Genomic DNA, 25,973 nt, shown 5'->3' with positions numbered 1-25,973 from the left:
CTTATTTATTAATTACATCACCATGAACAAAATTACTTAAATTCTGTGAGTCTCAACTTCTTCTTCCATAAAATGGGGTTAATAATAATACCTGTATTCAAAAGTTTGATATTAGGAATAATATAAAAGCAACTAGCACAGTATGTAACATGTATCAGATAGTCAATGTGCAATGTTATTAACACGATGATCATTACTATTAATAAAGGTAATGAAGCAAACTATAGATTTAATAAAGTTGCTGATTATTATCATCTTGTCTCATTAGGTATTGCAAATGCTGTTTTTAATGGACAAAGCAGTCAAATATTATTCAGAAGCAATGGGAATATTACCAGAGAACTCACCAATATCACATTCGGTTTCAGAACAAGGGATGCAAATGTAATAATATTGCATGCAGAAAAAGAGCCTGAATTTCTTAATATTAGCATTCAAGATTCCAGATTATTCTTTCAATTGCAAAGTGGCAACAGCTTTTATATGCTAAGTCTGACAAGTTTGCAGTCAGTGAATGATGGCATGTGGCATGAAGTGACTCTTTCCATGACAGACCCAATGTCCCAGACCTCCAGGTGGCAAATGGAAGTGGACAACCAAACACCGTTTGTGACCAGCACAATTGCTACTGGAAGCCTCAACTTTTTGAAGGATAATACAGATATTTATGTGGGTGATGGAGCTATTGACAATATAAAGGGCCTGCAAGGGTGTCTAAGTACAATAGAAATCGGAGGCATTTATCTCTCTTACTTTGAAAATGTTCATGGTTTCACTAATAGACCTCAGGAAGAGCAATTTCTCAAAATCTCTACCAATTCAGTGGTCACTGGGTGTTTGCAATTAAGTGTCTGCAATTCCAACCCCTGCTTGCATGGAGGAAACTGTGAAGACATCTATAGCTCTTATCATTGCTCCTGTCCCTTGGGATGGTCAGGGAAACACTGTGAACTCAACACTGATGAATGCTTCTCAAATCCCTGTATCCATGGCAACTGCTCTGACAGAGTTGCAGCCTACCACTGCACATGTGAGCCTGGATACACTGGTGGGAACTGTGAAGTGGATATAGACAACTGCCAGAGTCACCAGTGTGCAAATGGAGCCACCTGCATTAGTGATACTAATGGCTATTCTTGCCTCTGTTTTGGAAATTTTACAGGAAAATTTTGCAGGTGAGCATAAAGTCCATATGAAGCTTGGTCTTTGAAGCTGTACTCTGCATCACTGTTCTTGTCAAATTGGAATGCTGTCTTCTCGAGGTATACATATATACTGTGCTGAACAGGGCTAACACTGGTCACTTCCATCACAACTTGCTCATGTTAAGACAGGATCTCACACACTACGATATTCTACAAGTCAGAAAGGTAGTGTTTAAGTTAGACTTTCAGCAAAATATTTTCTCAGTCATCTGTGTGAAAATGTGTCTCATGAACTGTAGCCCCAGGGTCTGACAGCTTCAAGGCCTTGGGAAACAAATACATTTACAATAAGTGCAAAAGCTGAAATGTAGTATTGTTAGGGAAGGCGTGACTTCTACTGCTAAAATAATGCCCAGGGGTATTTCAGGCAGGTAAATACTATAAAATCCCGAAAAGAGTACATTAAAGTATACAACTGACCCTTGAGCAATGCAGGGGTTAGAGGTGCCGACGTGTAGTTGAAAATCCACATTTAACTTTTAACTCTCCCGAAACGTAACTATCAGCCTGGTTGACCAGAAACCTTAACAATAACATAGTCAATTAACACATATTTTGTGTGTCATATTCTTCTGTCTTCTTACCATAAAGCAAGCTAGAGAAAATAAAGTGTTATTAAGAGAATCATAGGAAAGAGAAAACATATTTACTATTCATTAGCGGAAATTGATGGTCAAGGATCTTTATCCTCATTGTCTTCATGTTGATTAGGATAAAGAGGAAGAGAAGGGGTTGGTCTTGCTGTCTCAGTGGTGGCAGAGGTGAAAGAAAATCCACATATAAGTGAATTCACACCATTCAAACGTGTTGTTCAAGGGTCAACTGTAATTTCAAAACAGTGGTATTATAATTCTCAAATATAAAATAAATATGTTTCCATTATTTTGTCATTAATTATTGAGGAAACTAGTAAGATATAAAAACTAATTCAAAGGGCAATCTAAAGAATATGTATATGTATATATACAAACAAAAATGAGTGAATGAATTTACTAATAAATACAAAACTGTTTAATATCCCATAGGGCAAGAAAACTAGTATTTGAAGTCATCTTTTCTATAGTGTGATAATCAGTTATACGGCTCACTACAGATAAATTAATTTGCATTTTGATAAACAAGATTTTCATATTAATGTTGTTTTTTACAACTTACAGAATTGTAATATAGCTTAGCGAAGAAAATATAAGGCTCAGACCACTGCAAAAGTGGATAATCCTAGATGGTCCTTTATATAAACCCAGTATTGCATTGAAAGAATACGCAGTGATATTCTTTGCCCATTTCAAAGTATTTCACATTTTTCTACAACTACAAAAGCAGTATTTTAGTTCTTGTAACCACCTCCATTTCAGGCTATATAAACAGAGATAAGAAAGAGTATTTTTCTTCTAAGTCACATTGCTTCAGTATTTCCATGTAAGAAGTTATTATTGTTTTTACAACTTACACCGCTTTAAATTTACTAAATAATTGAGTCATTATGGGGAGGTGAGAGGGTTATTATTAACAAGTAATACATTCCAGAACTTCGGCAAGAACACCTGGAATGGGTTGGCAGCCTGTAGACATTACACTAATTCAGAGGTGGTACCTTAATTGCATGAATCTCCTGGCAAACATAACATGTAGGCATGCCTATACGAAGTTGTACATCTCTCCCTAACAGTTACTGTTGTTCTGAGCCTGAGAAAGCAAGGCACCGTTATAGGTGCTAAGTGTTCCCAACAGGTAACCTGCCTGTTTAAAACCAAGAAGAATTCAGGATCAAATTCAGTACATTTCACTGTGAATTTTGATGAGTAAAATAAACACATAGGCCCTAGTAAGTAGTTCTCTAGAATTCCTTTCTGCCTAATTCATCAAAGTCAAGTTCTGAAAGACAAAAGCCCTCAAAAGTACCTTCTAATAAGATTCAGGAATTGTTTATTAAAACCAAGATGTATACAAAGCTTCATATTTGCATTGCTAATTGACCTCTTTCAAAGCTGGTTGACATTTTTTACTCTTTTGAAAAGTCTTTATGATATCTTCTTTTTAAAGTAGAATTGATTAGCTCTTGTGGGAAGAGACACACTTAGCATCATATTAGCTAGTCTATCCACATTAGCTGCAGCACACACAACAGGGGCAAAATTCAATTCATTTTACACTTCCTGAATATTTATTAGTTATCTGATGCCATGCACGTACACAGTGGGTCAAAGGGCCTAAGCAACACTATTAAATTCTTTTTAAACATCAGTCCCTTCACACTACTAGATTTTGTCTTACAGTGAAGTTCTGCTTAGCTTCTAATACTTGTTCCACCTTTTATAAGGATTCTTTAACATGTAAAGCTTTGTTGCCATACCAGAGAGTCACACTCTGAATTCACATGCAGTTACCATCGTGTGCTATATACAAAGCTCCTGGACAGCATTTGGCTTGCATTCTTCGAAGCTATGAATTATTACATAGGGAGCAGCAAGTCTTGGCAGGGCAACTGGAGTTCAGCTCTGAAAGCCAATAGAGAAATCACATGAGTGCTTGGGTACTAGAGTGCTGTCCTTGCTTTCCTGGCCTTTGTAGAGGTGCAATTTTCTTATGGCCTTTATTGATTTATTAGCAAAGCAGCAGCAAATCTAGTTATAGCAAGTTCTTTTCCAACCCAAAATTTATTGCCACCCCATGGCATAGATCTTATCTCACAAATGAAAACTGTGTAGAAATGGAAGATGTATAGCCATGCTTGTCATAGAACCCTCCAGCAGGAGCTTTTTACTGGAGAAAGCGATTCTTGTATAATGCAGCACAATTAAGCATTTGTAGCTCCTCCAGCCTGAGTACTTAATTAGCTTGGCACTGACTACATAGATGAATTTATCAAAAAAGTTTTCTTGAATGAGATGAACAAGATGAACAGCTGTGGCTGTTGCTTTTTATCTCTCTAGACAGAGCACATTACCCTCAACAGTCTGTGGGAATGAGGAGACAAATCTCACTTGCTACAATGGAGGCAACTGCACGGAGTTCCAGGCTGAATTAAAATGTATGTGCCGGCCAGGTTTTACTGGAGAACGGTGAGTCACATTAGAGCTTTCTGGAAGAGAACTCTGGGCTAAAGAATGATGGGATTACTCAAAGTTCATTTTCTCCTCTAATTTTTTATCTCAGTTCCCATAGGAAAATCTATGCTGAAACAGAGGTTCACACAGAGTGAAACAATAAAAAAGAAGAAAAACTACAGTTTAGGTCAAAGGAGAGAACATTTTATTGGACAAAACTTCAAATAGGGAAAATGGTTTTTTTTTAAATGTGTAATGTGCTATTTTTCTTTCTTATAAGTACTTCTGAATTCATGTCTCTTTTTTTGTTACTAACTCTAATACATGATGCAAATACGGTTGCTGTAGAAGTAAAATAAATTACAACTAAAAGATTGCCTCATAGAATTGCCTACAACCCAAAAGTATATATACCTTATCCATATGATTCTACTTTTCCCAGAGAAATTCTTCAACGCTTCACCTCATATAGGAATTCTTAAAATGGAGTTGGTCAATGGCTTCAGGCAATCTGTGACCTGCTGAAAATACAGGAAAATTAGAATATGTATTTAAGTGGCTAGGGGTAAGTTCAGGGGTAGAAAGAATGCATACTAAATAGCTTTTATCAGCTGCTCAAAGGGATGCATGTCCCCAAAACAGTTATGAACCAGGGCTCTATAAAATACAGATACTATATAAGCAGATAATAAATAGTTAACCTGTGCCACGCACCTTACAAATCCCGTCTCTAATTCTTATAGCTCTGTAAGGAAAGTTTTATGATTTTTATTTTGCATATGTGTAAACTGAGGCTGAGAAGTTAAGTGATGTATGAAGGGCCTATCCACATGTATGCTGCAGTAAGGTTGAGCTGCCTTCAAAGCCTCTGCTCTTCTATTTGATGTGCCAGCATAACTGTATGAATAAATCTTTGCTCACCACATTTTTTTTTTTTAATGAGAAAGATGTTCTTCCATCTCATGTATCATCCAGGGTAAGACACAGTGGTCTCTGATCAAACTTCCTACATTTAAAAAAATCAAATAAACTAAGCTCAGACATATTTGACAAAGATATTTTGACTGAATCAATATTTCCCATAAGCATAGTTAATAAAATAATGGATATGTGAGTGCTCTCTGGCAAGTGCCCTCTGGATTAACTTGAATTTTCTGGTTTTTAGCTGGCCTCTTTTGCAACACAAAGATACAGATCTTTTGCCACCTTTACAACAAAACAGTGGGGAGTCTAGGGTGCACCTGCATTTTACCCTTCCAACGTTCTCTTTTATTTGCAGCCTGCCTTCTGTGGTTGGTTCTGTGTGGTACAGGCATTCCAAGTCTATATGTGCGTGGAAGGAGATAGCCCTGAGTCACATTCTGCTTTCTGTTGCACCAGTTTTGGTTCTGCAACTTATTAACTGAGACCATTCAGTTGTATTCCAATTCCATGTATCTTTCAAAATATTGCAAATATTTTCTTGTCATTAATTCTGAGTAATTCCACTATTGTCAAGTGCGGGTTGCTTCCTGGTTGGACATCACAGTTTCTGCCTAATGGCACAATGCATAGAACTCATCCAAAACCTTGGATTATTTTTCTCTGCCACTCACACATTGTTTCTATTTACAACAAACATTTCAGTGTCCTCTGATATTTATTAGTTTACAAAATTTATATTTGGCATTTAGATTCAAATATATTTGAAACATAGAAAGAAAAGAAAGCTTAGAGTTTTCCTTATTTTCCCAGGAGACTTTTCTACTGGAAAAACTTACGTGACGCTAGATATTTCTAAAACATTGAACCTGTGTTCAGTAGATTCTATGCTTTCAAAGTCCTTCACCATCATTACTTAATTGACTGGATGTTAATAGATTTATTTTTACTTTCCATGCATTAATTAACCTCTAATAAAAACGACAATGATGCTGATAATACATGTGTATCTATTGTTGACTGTTTCAACAGAAAAATAGGTGAGAAAGTGATGGAGTAGTTAGAGGAAAATAGAAAATCGTGGGCTATCTTCCATGGCCTAGGGAAATGTGACTTCCATTGCGTCCAAGGATATTGAAAAGCTATCCTCAAATAAATTGGCTTCTCTCCTGCCTTGATTAAACCTCCAAATTAGTGTCATCCTGACAGGTTTTGAATGATGGATGATGTGAACACTCTGGCCCACCCAAGACCGAGAATGCTTGGCAGGCTTCTGAGAGTTGTCAAGTTTTGCTCAGATCTAATCGGAGAAGTCTCCCTCCAGTCCAGAAGCATAAGCCAAAAAAGGAAAACAAAATGTCTCAGCTATGCTTGGTATCCAACGGGATAAGGAGGTGTTTTTCTTGGAAGAAATCTTTGTTTTCCTTTATACCTTGGGCTGGCCTTGCCCCACTACCTCATCCCCTTTCATTTTGAGCCTAGTGATTAGTCTCTGGCCCATACGTGCAAGTTTTACATTTTGGAAGGTGAGGGAAAGAATAAAGGAAAATTAAAAATTGTTTACATCAAATTTCAACATTATAAGCTGCACTGTAGGGATCTTAGAGCTAAGATTTTATACAAATTTTCAAAAGTAAAATAGTCGCTTTAGTTACTGTTCTATCCCAAGGTCTTAGCAGAGTGTTTGTCACATAGTATGTGTTAAATAAATATCCACTGAGTGACTGAATACATGATTGGTGGCTTAATCCATGAATATACAGAAAAACAAATTCTTGGTGGAAAATTAGGTTAAAAAATGACAACGTCCCAGGAAGAAGAAAACTTCAATTTACCTGAGAATTGATGTCACTTGTCTTGGAAAATTTGGCTTTTGAAAGTCATTCTACCTCAACATTTCAGAAATTATGCTTGGCTGTTGGAACACAGATTTATCAGCAAGTACAATCTTCTAATTATCAATTTTTGCTTTTGTTAGAAAAAAAAGGATTTCTATGGAAAATAATTCAAAACTCTCAGAATAAACTCCCCCTCCTCCTCCTCCTCTTCCTCCTCCTTCATTTTCTTCTTCTGTTTTGTTGTTGTTGTTGTTGTTGTTGTTGTTTTGTTTCTCTTTGGTGGGCTTTTCCCTTAGCCTGAGAGCTCTGATGCTTGAGGATCCTGATAGCGTGAATGTAAGCTTGCCCTGCAGACTCCAGATGGCAAAATACAGCCTCTCTCCTTGTGCGCCTAATAAAGTGAACATTTATATAAGGTGGCAACCCCACTAATGCTCTTGAGCGTGACACTGGTGTATGCATGGCCCACTTTTCTCTTGGTTTCTAAATATTTGCATCTATTTTCTCATTTTAATTAATTCCATGTGTATATGTATATATATGTGTACAAATTATTTCCATTAAACCCCAAATGTGTTAAAGAAATTTTAAGAAACATCTCCGACATTATCAAGTATATATAAAGTACGTGTGGATGGGTAGACAAGACTATGCTGTTCCAGATAGATAAGGCAAACTTTTCTTCCCATTTCACAACCAATGTATTCAACAGGGACCTGGGTTTCTGTTGTTCTGTTTATTTTGAAGGTGTGAAAAGGACATTGATGAGTGTGCCTCTGATCCGTGTGTCAATGGAGGACTGTGCCAGGACTTACTCAACAAATTCCAGTGCCTCTGTGATGTTGCCTTTGCTGGCGAGCGCTGCGAGGTGGACGTAAGCGACCTCTCCTTTTATGTCTCTCTCTTATTCTGGCAGAACCTTTTTCAGCTTCTTTCTTACCTCATTTTGCGCATGAATGACGAGCCAGTTGTTGAGTGGGGTGAACAGGAAGATTATTAACATATATTTGAACATTCCCAATTGAAAAAAAAGCCATTGAATTTCAAAAAATGCCTTGATTAGTTTTAGATCTCTGGGGGAAAAAATGGAAATAAAAACTATCTCAATAATTAAAATAAATTCAAGGCTTATTTTAAACATATCAGAAGTACTTTGTCTGTATGAGAACACTTGGACACAGGGTGGGGAACATCACACACCGGGGCCTGTCGTGGGGTGGGGGGAGGGGGGAAGGGATAACATTAGGAGATATACCTAATGTAAATGACGAGTTAATAGGTGCAGCCCACAAATATGGCACATGTATACATATGTAAGAAACCTGCACATTGTGCACATGTACCCTAGAACTTAAAGTATAATAAAGAAGTATTTTCCTATTCTAGCTTTGAATGTGAAAAAAGTGTTCTTAATATAACTAGAAATATCTCCTTAACACTTCTATACATGAATGACCACTGCAATTTCTTCCCACTCTATTTCTGGGTACATTTATTTTCACATTGTAAGTTGCCCTCAATCACTATGATTCTATTTTCACTTCTGTTCTTTCAGTCTTATCTATTATTTATGACACAAAAATTGAGAATTACAGGCCAGGTGCGGTGGCTCACTCCTATAATCCCAGCACTATGGAAAGCCAAGGTGGGCAGAACACCTGAGGCCATGAGTTTGAGACCAGCCTGGCCAACATGGCAAAACCCCATCTCTACTAAAAACACAAAAATTAACTGGGAGTGGTGGCACGTGCCTGTAATCTCAGCTATTCAGGAAGGTGAAGAGGGAGAATTGCTTGAACCTGGGAGGCAGATGTTGCAATGAGTCAAGATTGCACCCCTGCATTCCAGCCTGGGCGACAGAGTGAGATTCCGTCTAGGGAAAAAAAAAAAAAAAAAAAAAAGAGAGAGAGAGAATTACTGATTATTACTGATTATATCCATCTATGTTTTTACATGAAGTTATTCAAGTGAATTGTTACCAGTTCTCTGATATGTGATAAATATATAGAGAGAGAACTCAGGAATTTACATCAAGTCCCTAAAATTGTAGAAAAACAATTATCTAGTATCAGTACTCAAATTATACCACACTGGTATAATTTTGGATTCCATAACTGTCCCTCTAACAAAGTTACAAATAATCCTTTCTCTATTTCTTTTCCTGCAATACTTTCCCTTTTCCTAACAAATAGAACAATTTTTTTGTTAATTGTTTCTAAATTTATGAGCTCCTTGACTTTTCTATCACATGGACTAATTTCAGTTGCTTTTCAATGAATATTTAATAAAAATAAGAACTGTAGTTTATACATAAATTTAAAAGTATATATTGTAAAACTTGAATTTTCTTAGAGGCATGGTTTTCTAAGATTTGCAAGTAAATTTATTTTCTTAAGTATCTTTCTGAAAAAAATATGAAAGCATAGTATACATCATAACCAAAATATATTTGACATTATGATTTTTAAAAATAAATGTATACCTGAAATGACGGATCTATAAAGTAAATTAATAAGATATGCAAAAATTAATATATTCTTTATTATAAAGATTTCAGAGATTATAAAATAATAATATTTTAAAACTTTGTTAATGTTTTCATTGTTTCCACCAGTATGTTATCATTTATGCTAAATATCTTTGTGTAGATACACCCTTCTAAAGAAGATGTTATTTGTGTTCATTTAAAGGAAAAATAGTTTGATCCTATGAATTAATTCAGAAAGCAACTAAAATAACAATGGCCTGCCAAATGTCATTTTGTAAATATGTCTATGACTTTAGGAGCTGTCCTGGTTTGAAAACGTGAGGACAATTTATCCTTTGGGTGACATCTATTTAGTCCCAGTTAAGAAAGTTGTTTTTCTGTGGTAATGACCAAGGTAAATTTAAATATACCATTCAAACAAACAAGAACAAAATAATATCCTTGTTATAGAGTACATGTAGCATATAGTATGAAGTAATATACTGCAAAAGCAAAGAAAATGTATTCTGTCTTGTGATAGTAATAGACAATTTTTATATAGCAAATTCCTATCTTTTGGAGTAGTGGCAATCATTTCAAACTGGGAGCTACTAATTGTGAAGATTTTCCTTTTTACTCATCCATTTTCTTCACATCCAAGACTGCATGTGTGATGCCGCTGCTTCAGATGATTTGTTCCAAAGTTAAATTTTGTGACAAAAGACATGGGGAAAACCTTCCCGTCAATATTTGCGTTCACAAGTATTTGCAATAAGCATAAAATAGATTATAGTCAAAGACCAAATGTATAGTTTTCACATTTACTCCCTTCTAGACATATCTGTACTTACGCACTTACAGGCTGTTCCAAATGTAATATGTTCTCTACCAAATATGGTTAAGAAATATTCACTCACAATTTCTTTCTCTGCACAATTCTGAGGCCTCTGCTGTCGCTGTAATTGTCAGTTGCTTTTCTGTTTTCCAAATGTCTTGTTGTCGTGAGGTATCTGACTTTAAAAAATGTTTCCCTTTTCTTTTTGTTCTTCTGTATTTTCAAGTGCATGTGTGTGACTATGGCTTTTACATATTTGCACAGAAAAATAAAATCTTTGTTTCTGTATCTTCTCTTTCTCATCTTCTAATGGTATTTGTATTTGTTTGCCTTGACTATGTCTTGTATGATAAAATGTCCACCAGCCATGCATACACACACACAGACACACACACACACACACAACAGAAGTACTAGTGCTGATCTTCCTGAACTGCGATCTCTTTCTGCGAAAGTGTCACTGCGTGCAAACACTGTGGCATCCAAGTAAAGTCGCATGTATGTTTCCTCTCTGGCAAGTAATCCTCTAGTTGGCCTTCTAAAGTTGATTACAACCTTAATTGTTCTTATTATTGGTTTACATTGTCCCTGCCAAAGCTAGCCATTGTTCAACCTGGTTCTAAGAGGGGCTGTTTTACCCAAATGACAGAAATTTACACTAACTCCTCTGGACCAAGCTTCTAAAACATAGCCTATATTTACTTGAATAAAAACGAATTCCATTTGTTCCATTTTTCAGATTTAACATTAAACTAAACAGGGCTATGTCTCTGTGTTTGGCCATGCCTTCTTCTTTGTGTGCGTACATGGCAAGTGGGTTTTATTACCTTCCCTTTTGCAAAATAGGGAAGTAGAGAGAATAGGCAAATTTGGAAAAATCAGTGTTTGAGGAGCATGGAGAGACAATTAAGTTCGATTAACACCATTGAGGACTTAGTCTGTGCCAGGAACTGTGATAAGCCATTTTAAATACATTATCTTTTCAATTATCTTTTTTCAATACGAGGTCAACCAAAATCTTTTATCTTCCAAATTCTTCACTACATTTTCTTAAAAGATCTTTTGGCCATTTCTAGATTTTAAAATAGAAACTGTTATGCTTTAATTTTGCAATATTAAAATGAAACCTTTTCTGCAAATGGTGCTGCATAAAATTTGAGTTTAGTGAGTTAGGTAGGAAATCAGTGAAGAAATCTGTTTCTCAACTGCCAATATTACTACTAATATAAACTAGCTTACTTCTCTGCTTTTTTACTTATTCAACAAATGTTTAATGTATATCTACTATTTGCCGTACTGTATACTAGGTCCTGGGAGTAGAACTATGATTTAGACACTATGCTTGCTCAAAATAAGCTGAAGTTATGGTAAAGAATGTGGGTTAGGCTGGGCGTGGTGGCTCACGCCTGTAATCCCTGCACTTTGGGAGGCCGAGGCAGGCGGATCACCTGAAGTCAGGAGTTCGAAACCAGCCTGACCAACATGGTGAAACGTTGTCTATACTAAAAATACAAAAATTAGCTGGGCGTGGTGGTGGGCACCTGTAATCCCAGCCACTCAGGAGGCCGAGGAAGGGGAATCACTTTAACCCAGGAGGTGCAGGTTGCAGTGAGTCGAGATCACACCATTACACTCCAGCCTGGGCGACAGAGTGAGGCTTTGTCTCAAAAAAAAAAAAAAAAAAAGTGGCTAAACAAATAGTCTTAGGGTATAACTGAGTGCCAGCTGTAAGGGAGCATATGGGAGGGGCATGTTGTCTAGTCTTACAGGTGGATATAGAAGGTTAAGGAAAGTTTCCTGAAGCCTAAGCTAAGATTTGAGGGAGTTAGACTATGGAAGAAGCAACGGCACAGTACTTGTGTTTCAGGCAGAAGGGGCTGGAGAGGTTGTGCACTGTGGCAGGGGGTATCACAGAGAGTGGCAGTGCTGAAAGATTGGGCGGTAGAAGGAAGCAGGAGTAAGCCCTTATACACTTTGGCAGAGAGCTTGGTATTTTCCATAAGAGAAATGGAGAATCCTTGAAGGGTTTCAAATAAGAAAAATGTCATGATTGTACTTGCACTTTAGAAAGATCACTTGGGCTTCTACATAGAGAATGGCTTTAAAGAAAGGCACGACTGGACCCAGAAAGAAACAGCTAGGAGGCTGCTGCAGTGATAAAGAAAAAACGAGATTTTGCACTACCACATATAGTTGTAGAGAAGATAGATTTTAAAAGTTTGAAGCATGATTGTTTGGGAGAAGCTGTGGGTCTAAGGGGGTGATAACTTAAATTTGGTGGATAATATTTTTAATACCTTCGTTGATTGAATAAATGAATGAATTTAAGATCTGTTGGATATCTAAATACAGTTATTAATCAGTGTACATATTCCATTCTGGAGTTCAAGAGGCATATCCGAATGTATATATTTGGAATATATATTATAGATCTATTGAGTTTTATATTCCATTCTTTGTGTATGTAATCCATTTGTATTATTTATTTACTGCTTTGCAATAATATTACTTCAAACTTGGCAACTTAAAACAACACATATTTATTATCTCGCAGTTTCTGTGTTCAGGAGCCCAGGCACGACTAAACTAGGTCCTCTGCTCAGGGTCTCACAAGACAGCATTCATTCAAGGTGTGAGCCAGAGAGGTGGTCTCATCTGAGCTGAACCATGGGGGGATCCACTTCTGGAGTGAACTCAGGGATCAAGTTCACTGAGGCTGATGGCAGAAGTAGCCCTCAATTCCTGAAAACAGCCCTCAGCTCCTTGCCACTTGGGGCTCCCCAACATGGTTGCTTACTTCCTCAAAGCCAAAAAAGGAGGGAGAGATTCCAGCAAGATGGATGTTACCATTTTATATAACATAATTATGTAATTGTGTACATATAATCGCATATTTCTCCTCGTCTTTATCATAGTCTGTAGGTCAAAAGCAAGTCACAGGTTCTATCTACACTCAAAGGGAGAGGGGCACACAAGGTGTAAACACCAGGAGGTGGGGACCAACCATGGGGCGTTCACTTAAAAGGGTGTCTGCCAGCTGGTTGCAGTGGCTCTCATCTGTAATCCCAACATTTTGGGAGGCCTATGCAGTAAGATCACTTAAGTCTAGGATTTCCAAGCCAACGGGGCAACATGGTAAAATCCCCTTTCTGCAAAAAAAGAAAAAAAAAAAAGAAAAAGAAAAAATACAAAAATAAGCTTGGCACATGCCTGTAGTCCCAGCTACTAAGGAGGCTGAGGCTAGGTGGGAGGATCACCTGAACCTGGGAAGTTGAGGCTGCCGTGAGCCATGACAGCACCACTGCACTCCAGCCTGGGCAACAGAGCAAGGTCCTATCTCGGGGGGAAAAAAAAGTCTGTCTGCCACACCTTCTCTCATAGTATCTTTTTTACTCTCTGTGCTGCATTCTGCATATATTCCCTATAGCTATCTTCCAAGCACTGGTAGTCCACATATAATCCACTGATAGATTTTAAATTTTAAATTACTTTTAAAAAATCTGATTTTTTTATGTTACAAATCAATCTTTTCTCCTGTTTGTGTCCTGTTTTTTTGTTTTCTTTTTTTTTTGTTTTTTTTTTTCCCCCCCTCTATAATTGCTACCTTCATCTTACTTTCACATAATTAGGAACCTATTTAATAGTGTCTTTCAGACTGTTGTGTTATTTCAAGGTCTTGGATTGCTCACCCTCCTATTTTTGTTTCTGCTGAATTTTACTCACAACAGAGTTTTTCTTCTTGTGGTTTGTAATTTTTTTTATGAGCAAAAACAACTTTAAGAGGATGTTTCTTTTTCCTGTGGGATCTTTGTGGCTGAGTTGCATAAATGCCCTTGACTACAGTCTTAGATTTAGATTTTTGCTAGGAAGCCAGCAGTTCCATTGGTCTAGTGCCTGTTTTTGTGTTCTCAGTTTGGGGATTCCCACAACATCTGGAGAGTGTAAATTTGGTCTCCATATACAATTTAGGTTCAAGCCCTTTATCAATGTGACACAAACTCTCTCCAACTTCATTTCTTACCTGTGCTTTCACAAATTCCACTCTCCAGCCACATGGAACTTTGCACCTCCCTTTGAATTTTTCACAGCTGCTACAGCTCTTCCCTTTCATACTGTTCCTCCCACCTAACCTGTCATTCCCTTCTTCTCTGCCTGACGTACTTTTGTCGTTCCAGAAATCTCCGATCTTGTATAGACTCTTCTAGGATCCTTTCCCTGATTGCCCTAGGAAAAGCTTACCATTTTTTTCCTGCACTTTCTTGTTATTTTGTACTTATTTTTTTAGTGCATATTGTTTGGTAATCATCTATGCATGTACACACAAAAACAACATCAAATAATGAACTGCTCAAGGCCAGAGGCCATCTAACATATCTAACTCAGCTCTACAAATGTCTGTAAAAGAATGATCACTTTACAGTAACATGGGGATCTTGAGAAGAAATTATATTGCTTCCTTATTTTAATATTTTTATTTTAATGAGGATAAATGTGTAGTATACCTAGAATAAAATTTATCATGATATACTTACAGCTAAGTGAGAAAATGCAGGATATTTAAGAATACAAATAAGTGTTTATTCATAGTGGTATTTACAACAATGTCAAAAGAATAGCACCTATGTCAGTGTGCATTTTTATTTTCCGTTTTTTGTAACATCATAGTTATGACAGCTGCTTTAAAATCCTTTTCTGTTAATTCCAACACCTATGTCATCTTGTGATTGGTCTCCATTTATTAAATTTCCACTTGTATGTGGGTTTCATTTTTCTGTGTATCTAGTAATTTTGGAATGCATCCTGGTCATTGTAGCTTATACAGTGCAGAGACTATGAATTCTTTTGTTCTTCAGAAAAAATATTATTTTATTTTGGCAGGCAGTCACTTAGCTGAATCAAACTTCTAGCCCTGTAGCAGTGCCCCTCATAGTGTGTCACAGCTGCAATCTCTGCTCAGTTACCTTGTCTTTAGCTGGGTGACTTGGAGTGTACTCTACATGGGCATATTACAAGGGTTAAGCAGAGATTTGAGCAGAAATCATTTTCAGAAATTGAGGCTCCACCCCTGTAGCTCTCTCCTTTCTAGAATTTTTCCTTCAGTTTCCAGCTGCTATGGTAAACCCTAACTCTTTTCTCTGGTTCTTCAAGCCTGTAAGATTACAAACGTCTCTCCTAGTTTTAGTTAACTGGCGTGGTGTTGAGCAGAGACTGCACTCCAAAAAAATAAAAATCACATAGTGCCTCTGCTCTTCGTAGTTCAAATTCTCATACGGGTCAATGCATACTTTTGATTATTATCTGAGTGCCCTCAGATTGTTGTTTTTGCTATTCCATCTGGATTTTATTGCTGTTATATGCCAAAGGGTTAGTCTAGTAGAAGCTACTTTGTCCATAGAAGTGGAAACTGTAATTTTAAGAAGGTAATCTGAGATTGTAATCGCATAAGTATTTGGTCCCAGAACAAGATACATGGTTTTCCTTCTGATTTCCACACTGACAGCATCAATTCAAAAGAGCAGGTTTTACTTCTGGGCACTACATTCTGGGGAAAACATTGATGAATGCCAGGGCCTAGAAAAGGGCATTTTAGTTTATTTTAGCAGGTTTGTTACATGGGTATATTGTGTGATGCTGAAGTTTGGCATATGAATGATCCTGTCACCCAGGTAGTGAGCATAGTAGCCAACAGTTCGTTTTTTTTTGTAAACAGTATAAGGATAAAGGGATATTTTGTCTAGAAAGAGAAGACTTAAGGAAGGCATGAAACTGCCTTCACATATTTGAAATGTTATCATGAGAATGGAAAAATAGATTTGTTCCATATTAATACAGAAAGCATAAATAAGACAAAGGGATATAATTTGTTGAAAGAAGATTTCAAGTCAGCATAAGAGGAAGCAAGTTAACATTAGAAGTACTCAATAATGTAATGCATTGATTTGCACCAAACAGAACTCCCATCCCTGGAAGCATTCCAATAGAATCTGAACGGCCATATTTCAGAAATAATGTAGAGAATATTTATGCACTGATTGAAAGAGAAGCATGGACCTGACATTTCTTAAGCATCTGTGATTAGCTGATTAGCACAACTCATGCATTTTCTATGTATAAAATTTCTCAAAATTATGGCATAGATTACTCATGATAACAAAATTATGGGCTAGGTGGAAAGATGACATTTGCAAATTTTAGTTGAGGAAAGTGTAGTAGAGAGGGCTAAATAATTGGCCAAGATCACCTGACACTTTGGAGAAAGGAAGGATTGGGAATGATTCATATAGATTTTTCAGGTCATTAATACGTTGGACCATGTTATAGTAAAGAAATATTTGAGAATGAGACATTTCCCTAAGAATTTTATATATGTATATGCATGTACGTATATATATTTTTGAAATATATATATATATACACATATATATATATATATATATTTGAAACGGAGTCTCGCTCTTTCACCCAGGCTGGAGTGCAGTGGCGCAATCTCGGCTCACTGCAACCTCCGCCTCCCGGGTTCACGCCATTCTCCTGCCTCAGCCTCCTGAGTAGCTGGGACTACAAGGAATGTGGTATTTTTAAATGCACTGATTTATTATGCTGCTTTCTCTGAAACTGAAAACCTAACACTATCGATTCTGCCCCATTCAGAGTGAGGATGGCCTCGGATGTTTGCCATGTTTGCCATGTGCTTCATATGCAGTTACAGGATTTTCTGAGCAAACTTCAAGGTCTGCTTTGCTTCATCCTTAATCATTTCCAAACAAGATCTGCAACAAAACCGAGGCATATAGCCAGACAATGGCAAGAGAGCAATTGGGAAAGTTTGTTTAAATTGTGCTTTTCTTCTTAAAATCGTATGGTAAAATACTGACGTTAGAAAAACATTCCATTACAAATTGTAGGACGTCCCTTATAGGAAGATTAAGTGAATGCTCTTTCGACCACTACACTGAAATATATGCCACTGAAACATCAGATTGAATCATATGAATTTGCATATATTTGACATTTTGACTGATAAAAATGACAATTTAATACGGTTCAACTGACTCCACATGCCTGGTATTTGCCAGGATGCTTCTTAAAGTTTGGGTTGTTAATGCAGAAGAGAGAATTAAAGAGTTAAAAAGGATTTCAGGAATCATCTAATCTAACTTCTTTATGTATGAGATGAAGAATCTAAAGCTCAGAGAGAGAGTGCTTTACGTAGGCTCTTCAGGTATCCCGGTCTCTCAACCCACAGTTCAATATTCTTCCTGCTCTTCTAAGACGACGCAGGAAACTCCCTATCCCATTTGCCAGAGAGATTGTGAATGAGAGTCTCAGAGTGCTCTAGGCCACTGCAGAGTCCCTGCATATGTGACCTATTTTAAAGCTACAAATTTATAAAACCCAATCAACATCGGCACTGCATTCATCAAAATGTAGTCTTAGCCTAATGATATTAAAAGTACTTTAAATAAACATGATGACAAATATAAATGGTCATTATATAGGCCTAAGGTCTTAGAGGATGTAGGAGACAAGGCTGAGTCTGGCTTGATTTCGTGATGGAAAAATGAAAGGATGTATGAGATGAAGGGACCTTACATATCAATTTTAGTAATAAATATTCACAGAAACCTTATGAGATAAATATTATAATGCCCATCTTATAGATGGGGAAAATGAGATTTAGAAGGGCTAGTTACCTGCCCCAAGGCCACACAACAAATAGGGATCAGAGCAGGTTTAGAACCCGGGAGTACTTAATTCCAAGCCACAGGTCTTCCTAGGATGCAGCACTATCTTTAGTAACAAACCCTGTAAGTTGATTCCTAAATAAGTTATGCATATGTAGAAATGGTTCAGCCACTATAAAAACCTGTATGAAGTTTCCTCAAAAATTAAAATAGAACTATCATATAATTTAACTATCATGTGATTCATGATTCTGAGTATATATACAAAATAATTGAAATCAGGATTTTAAAGACATATCTGCCCTCCCACATTCATTTCAGCGTTATTCACAATAGCCAATAGATGGAAACAGGCTACATGTTCAGTGAAGGATAAATGAATAAAGAAAACAAAATGGACTGTTATTCAGCCTTAAAAAGAACAAAGTTCTGACACATGCTACAATGGGAATGAACCAGAAGTATATTATGCTAAATGAAATTACCCAATCATAGAAGGGCAAGTATTCTATGAGTTCACTTATATGAGGTATCTAGAAGAGTCAAACTCCTAGGAACAGAGGGTAGAATTATGGTTACTAGGAGCTAGGGGGAAGTGGAAATGGGGAGATGTCATTAAATAAGTATGTGTATATGTGTGTGTGTATATATGTATATGTATATATTAAATAAGTATATATAATTAAATTAGTATATAAGTATGTACACTTATATACTGTGTATATATATAAGTATGCACACTTATATGCTAATTTAGTATACTTATAAATATATTAGTATGCTAATTATATTAGTATACTAATTATAAACATATTAGTATATAAATATATACATTAAATAAGTGTGTGTATAAATATATGCACACAGACACATAGAGAGAGAGAGAGAGAGAGAGAGAGAGAGAGCGAGACAAGGTCTTGCTCTGTTGCCCAGGCTAGAGTCCAGTGGTGTGATCACAGCTCACTGCAGCCTCAAACTTCTAGGTTCAGGCAATCCTCCTTCCTCAGCTTCCTGAATAGCTGGGACTACAGCCATGTGCCACCACACCTGGCTAATTTTCTTCTTCTTCTTCTTCTTCTTATTATTATTATTATTATTTATAAAGATGAGGTCTCACTATGTTGCCGAGGCTGGTCTCAAACTCCTGGGCTCAAGCAATCCTCCTGCCCTGGCCTCCCAAAGTGCTGGGATTGCAGGCATGAGCCACTGTGCCCAGCGAGGTATAAAATTTTAATTATACTAGATGAATAAGTTTTAGAGAATGGCTGTACAACACTTGTGCCTACAGCTAATAATACTATACTGTGCACTTGAAATTTTGTTAGTAGGATCTCATGTAAAATGATCTTACCATAATTTTTTTTAAAAAGTTACTTAAGAGAGACTTTAAAATATTTCAAATGGAGGAAAAATAAATAAATAAAATAAGAAATTGTTTATACATGTTATTTCGATGCATTATCAAGTACCAAAATTAGGTCTTTTGGTTCACTGATCTGTTTTCCTTTTATCTTTGCACACATTATTAAGATTTCTGCTTCACTAAGTATAATTAATGCTCTTCATTTCTTAATGTGAGGTCATTGCTGCAGGCTTCATGGAAATCATGCAACATAGGCTTTTCCCATCAGAACACATTTTTTCATGTGTTCTGAATAGAATGGAAACAGGCAACATACAGAGTGGAGCTCCTGGATTATAGGCACAACCAACTAAATTGGTTGGTTTGTTAAGCCATAGACAACTGTGGGGAATAACGAGGTTGATGTTTGCCACTGAGTTGACTAGCTAACCAAATCAAGCAGCTTTTGTTAGCTGTCAAATCAATCTCATCATCTACTAAAATCTCCCTAAAATGATCATTGCCTTGGTACAATACTGGACTTATGATAACCAGTTTTTAAAATAATGCATTTATTCATTCCTCCACCATTTATCAAGGGCCTTTTTCAGGCAAAGCTCTGAGCCAGGCATGGTAAGCAACTAAAATATACACAAAAAAGTGTGTTTGTGCTGTCAAAGAACTTAGGTAAGAAAATCAGGTACATAGCTTCATACATAAGAGTTCTCTAATTTTGTGAATCATAAAGATATTTCTAATGTGTCTATAATGATATATGTCAGTTATGACAAGGTTGGCCAGATTATTTATTGTCCAAATTGGAGCATTTTCAAAGTGAAATAGAGCAACACTATTAATAATTATTCTAGGACAACAGCCTAAACTGATACTGTTCTGGGCAAACTAGAACATATCTTAGTTATTACCCACCCAGCAGAATTATGTTTCACTTGATTCTCTTTAAAATGCCATTGACATCTATCACAGATCATTCAGAAATCAAGTCTACATGTTACAAATCAATTAACTGACAAAAATAACTCAAAGCAAACAATAAAGTTGATGGCATAGTGTTAGTTACCAATTTTCTTGAATTATTTTCCTTATTTTTTACTCAAGGAGAACTTTTGGCATCAGTTCCATCTATTAAAAATAGAGTTGTCAACCAAACTGAAAACTACTGGTATGCACCCGGATACTATGCCGTTGTCTTGTTTAACATGACATGAATTTAGTTTCTTCTAATTTTTAATTTTAAGAATGGGGTGTATACATTTTTATATAGTGTGGATTTTTTTTTCTTTAATAACTTACGTTGCCTTTAGGAAATGCAGTTGCAGCTCATTGAATTCATTGCTAAATCTTTTCTTTGTGAGAACAAATTGAATAGCATGTAGAAGACTGTAGGAATTTACTATCTGAACAATTTTAAATACCAAGATAATTGACTTGAAATTGGCAATTGCTTTAATATTGTTTCTACTTAAAACTTCCATGACTCATAATACTTATTCATGGATTATACGTGTATAATTTTCCTAAATTTCTTTAAATTAAAAATGATTTTTCCTCCTAAAAGGTTATAAAGATCATGGCTATTATATTTTTCTCACAACTGTAGTTACTGAAACACAGGTTTGTTTCATTTAAACTGTAGAAATCTTTTGGATACTAATTATACACAGAAAGGAAACCACATATTAAATATAACATCCAAAACCAAATAGGCTATTTGCAATGAAAGTTATTTGATCATTTGGAAATTATATTCATGATTATTTCATTGTCTAGTTGAATTTATTTTAATTTAGTTTCACAAATAGCTACAAATATATGTTACTTTTATCTACTTCCCCTAATATTTCTTTGATAATCCTATGCTGATAACAACACAGTTATAAAGGAAAACTGAAGTGCTTCTATATTTGTTATTTAAAGTGGGAAAATATGTATTAATGACCCATAAATGGCTGAAATTACTCTAGTTGATACCTAAACTCAGGAAAAAATTATACTTCCCAAAGTCCCAAGAGTTAAATTCATTTCCTTAAATTTTTCAATAGCCAGCGTCATCCTGAGTAAGTATATACTCAACAAATATCACCTAAGTGATTGAGATAATGAATGAGGTATTTTTGAGGTAATTTTGAAGTGTCAATTTCTAGCTTTGAGAGTTTTGTTTTTGTGCGTGTATGTGTGTGTGAATGTTTTTATTCATTCTGCTCCATAGTTACTGAAATTAAGATGAAAAAGATAGTATATCGTAAGTACAGAAAATTGTCCCATTTCCCTTTCAAATTTACAGGATGAAAAAGGCAAGGCTTGATCATTAGTCACTACTTTGTTGATGATAGTGTCTTGGAGACAAGTGAGCCACACTCTCCATTAGGAAAACATTTCCATCTAAGAACCCAATGCACAGAAACCCCATTATTCATTAGAATTTGATGTAAATTAACCCTTCCCTGAACCAATCCCAGATGCAGTCAAGATCCATAAAGATATAATCCTCACCTGTAACATAATCACATGGACACAGCCGAGGACACTCTCAAGGCAGTCCTGCAGATTATAATCAATTTGCCTAAAAATCGTAGTGGTTTGAGAGGAGGAGTGGATTTTCTCTTCAAAGTAAGACAAGTATGGTTGAATTGTAGAAAATCATGTCATTTTCTTCCACTTGCTCTAAAACCAGTAAGAGCTGACCACTGCTGCAATATTGAAAAGACATTTTAAAGAATATATTGCTCATTGTTCTTTGACCCTAAAACCCTCATTTCATTTTCCTTTGCCTAGTCAAACACATTTGTTCTTATAATGTTCCAGTAAAGATTTCCTTGCTCCCCTTCCCCACACAATCAGTATTTGGAATGTCTTGTTGCCATACAATCCTAAATACACCTTTATCATAGCATTGTATAATAATACTAATAGTGGCTAATATTTGCCATGTGCTTACTCTGAGCCAGAAACTATGCTAAGGTCATTATAAGCATTATTTTACTTATTATTTTCAAAGTCCCAAGAGTTAAGTAATATTGTTTTCCTCATTTTATTGATGAGAACTCAAAATCAGAGAGAGGCTAAGGACCTTTTCCAAGGCTTTCCAATTCAGAAGTTGGAGCCACGCTTTCAGATCCCAGAGCATCTGCATCTATTACCAATTAGCTATACTGCAAAAGCCTTCATTTGTCTGCCCTATCCTCCAGCCTGTGAGCTATAGGAAGGTGGAGAAAATGTCTTGTTTATCTTCATAACTTCAATACTTGGCAATCATTCCTGACAGAGTAGTGCTTCACTATTTACCAAAGAAATGAATGAATGAATGAATGAATGGTATGTGGTGTGCACAGAAGAAATTAGAACATTTCCAGGAATGGGGGAAGGGCAGAAAAAGCTTCGTGCAGAAGACATTTGATCCAACTCCTAAAGCATAAGCAGGCATTATCTCAGAAGAACAAAAAGCACATTTCTCCTTGACTTGCTTTTTCGTATTGCTGATTGTTTGTTTGCTACCAAAGTGTTAATTTAATTTAAACTGTTGTTCACTGGAGAAATTAGTTCACAAATAAGTGGTATTCCTGTCAGCAAAGAGAGCTTAGAATGTCACAATGCCCATGTTTTTATTAATAGTGTAAGTGCCACACTGTGTTTATAATTATCCCTTGCTTTTGTTGATTATTAGTTCTTCTTAACGTAACTTCATGTTTAGAATTGTGAGAGCAGAGAAAGGAAAATCTGGAAAACAACCATTAAAGACGTAACTTTCCTTAGGGATCACCGAACAAGGGTTATAGACATAAGAGAAGAAAGGAAACTTAAGATAATCAACATCAACACAGACTTTTGAAGAGGCCCTAAGCAATGAGAGCAGAAATATGCCAAGGAAAAATGGGTGGTACCAGAAGAAAAGGAGGATCCAGGAAAGAGCTAGAAGAGTTCACAAGTAGAAAGAGCCCTACAGCAGCCATGAGAGTTTAGGGACATGGATGAAGATTTCTGTGTTTGCCCCAAAAGAAGCCATTAATAACACTAAAGCTTATCTTCCCCCCCCACCCTCCACAAATCTAGTTGTCAGAAAAGCCTTACAACAAATTTTCCAAATGTTCTCTTCTTTCCAAATTCAGTTGAGCCTGAAGGGTTTATGCTGTCCACTCCCACCTACTCATTGCCAATTCATCTCCCCTGCAAGCCACCTTCATATGCAGTAACTGCTCCCCGCAGGATAAACTGACATTCTGGGCTTCTAGACAGGAAATCCAATGTTCTGTCCTTTCATAAGTCCCATGACAATGCAGAGAGCTGCTCGAGTCAGTGCCTTCCACATACTCTCTACAGCTGAAAGAATGCAAGCATCTTCCCAAAGTAACCATTCCATCCACACGTTTGTTTCTTCAGTATGTCTGGCAATGGGTAGTACACAGGGAGAGAAGATGGAAAGCAGGGAATCAGTAAAAGATAATATATAATTCCTATGATAATACTTTCAAGGAAACTGTAATCTATCTGTCGAGAAAAAAGAAACTACAAAACATCCTGAAAACAATTAATCCCTAATTTATGTTACTGAGTAAAAGCACAGTATAAATTCACAGACGTCTGACCACTATGAGCTATTGCAAGAGGGAACGTTTTCATGGAGGATACGGAAATTAAACTAGGTCATGACATATGAGAAAGATTATTTATAGAACAGAGAATGGGAGCACATTCAAGAGAGAAAAATGTCACAAGTAAAGATGTGCTAGTGGGAAAAAAAGTTTAGATGGAATGAAGAACAGAGACTAGATAGGCCTGATTTTAATAGACAAAGAATATCAGGAAATAGTAGGATATAAAAGTGGATAAATTAAGAGAAAGATTAGATGATGGATTCCATCGACCAAAATTTTGTAAAAATCCAGCCAGAGAAGAAAGAGTCTTTCCATAATTCTGCGATTTAGGTATATGCCATGTTTTCTTCTCAACTATTTCCTACAGGTTTTGATTATATATGGCCACAACTCACTTTCTGACTAGAAAGGACCTACCTTACTCTGTTTGGACTGCTGTAACAAAATACCATTGACTGGGTAGCTTTTAAACAACAGAAATGTATTAGTACTGGAGGCTGGGAAGTTCAAGATCAACTGACCAGCAGACTTAGTGTCTAGTAAGGATCCACACATTTCCTCGTTCATAAATGATGTCTTCTCTCTGTGTCCTCACATGACGAAGGAACGAGGCAATTCTCCAGGACCTCTTTTATAAGGTCACTAATCCCATTCAGGAAGGCTCTGCCCTCATGACCTAATCGGCCCCATCTTCTAATACGGTGACATTGGCGATTAGGTTTCAGTGAATGAAATCTCGGGGGACATAAACATTCAGACCATTCCAGGATCTCACACTAAAATGATAGCATCTTTCCTTCATGATGGATTTATCAGTCAAAACTCCTGAATTATATTCTTAGACATATTCTTTCATTTTGGAACTCAAATCAATGCAAACTGTTTATTCTTCCAGAATTTTAAAAAATATATAATGTTATGCTGACAGAAAGTTTTTCCTGAGCAGATTTTTTTGGGAGTTTGGTTTTTGAAACTAGCTTATTAAATACACAAAATCTTCAGCCCAGTTTTGGATTTCTGCTCATTAGAAGTTTTCTCTAGGCATAGTTTTGTTAGTAAGTCTTGCTTTAATAGTAAGTCTTGCTTTAAGCGCCCCTCCTTTTTTTTTTTTTTACTTCATTTGAATCTTTCTAAAGTTCTTAATTGAAGATTTTAATTGAGGGTTTTTAGAACTATGATGCTCTCCTATGTCTCTCAAAGGACCAAAGACATGTTTTGGTCTGGGGAGGTTCAGACATAATCAGATTAAGTCTTCCTTAACTAAAAATTGAGCAAATTCCCTGGATCAGCACCACTAAAAAGGAGTCTCTGGGGCAACAGACTGATGTTATTACTCACCATCTTAATGTATATAAAATTAAGAAACTATATTTACTCACTTCAGAACATTTCTAAGTTGTGGAGATCAATATAAAAGGTGCCTTATACTGAGCAGTGGGTGGTTTGAACATTTCTGTAATTGGTGCAATCTGTTTTCAGAGCTAAGGAAGCCAGAAGATTATAAAAGCAGACCCTTAACTACGTGAGGGGAGTTAACAGTCTAGAGCACAAGAAAGTTTGCATCAGATGACCAGGATTCTTATGGTGCCTCTTTCGGCCAAGGGCTGTGCCTTCTCTGATATTAGGCCATAATAATCACATGCACTCAACATGCAATGCCTCATTTAGTTCTAACCATCAGTAGTACTGTTATTTCCACTTTACAGATGCTGAAATGAAGGCTCAAAGAAATGAATTGACTTACTTGGGGTCACACACTTCACCTAACCTCGAATCCTCAATTTTTCTCTAGTGTATACTTTTGAGTTTCTGTTTCCTAGTTTGTAAAGTGCAACATTTGGAGACTATTTTTAAACAGACCGTCCTACCAGAAAATTCTAGAAGTCTTAACATTTCTTAATTGTAAAATAAGTGTTTTAAAAGAAATGCCATTACACATAGTTTACAAAAACACGAGTTTATCATGGGACCAACTATGTCCAGGGAACTCTGGAATGTCTTAAAGAACAGTTCTAGGGGC

At 36.4% G+C, this 25,973-nt stretch overlaps 1 protein-coding gene across 1 annotated transcript in view; it reads left to right on the top strand.

Annotated features, from left to right (window-relative positions):
* The window catches only part of CRB1 (crumbs 1, cell polarity complex component), a 150,788-nt gene that overhangs the window by 107,259 nt on the left and 17,556 nt on the right, over positions 1 to 25,973 (top strand). The window contains exons 9-11 of the mRNA XM_025397744.1: positions 269 to 1,175; positions 4,139 to 4,267; positions 7,759 to 7,885. Coding sequence (XP_025253529.1) covers positions 269 to 1,175; positions 4,139 to 4,267; positions 7,759 to 7,885 — 1,163 coding nt within the window. The remainder of the gene's footprint in view (positions 1 to 268; positions 1,176 to 4,138; positions 4,268 to 7,758; positions 7,886 to 25,973) is intronic.

Source organism: Theropithecus gelada, chromosome 1 (genome assembly GCF_003255815.1).
Source record: "Theropithecus gelada isolate Dixy chromosome 1, Tgel_1.0, whole genome shotgun sequence".
NCBI lineage: Eukaryota > Metazoa > Chordata > Mammalia > Primates > Cercopithecidae > Theropithecus > Theropithecus gelada.
The sequence above is the reverse complement of the archived record's forward strand: the minus strand, read 5'-3'. Positions and strand labels throughout refer to the sequence as shown.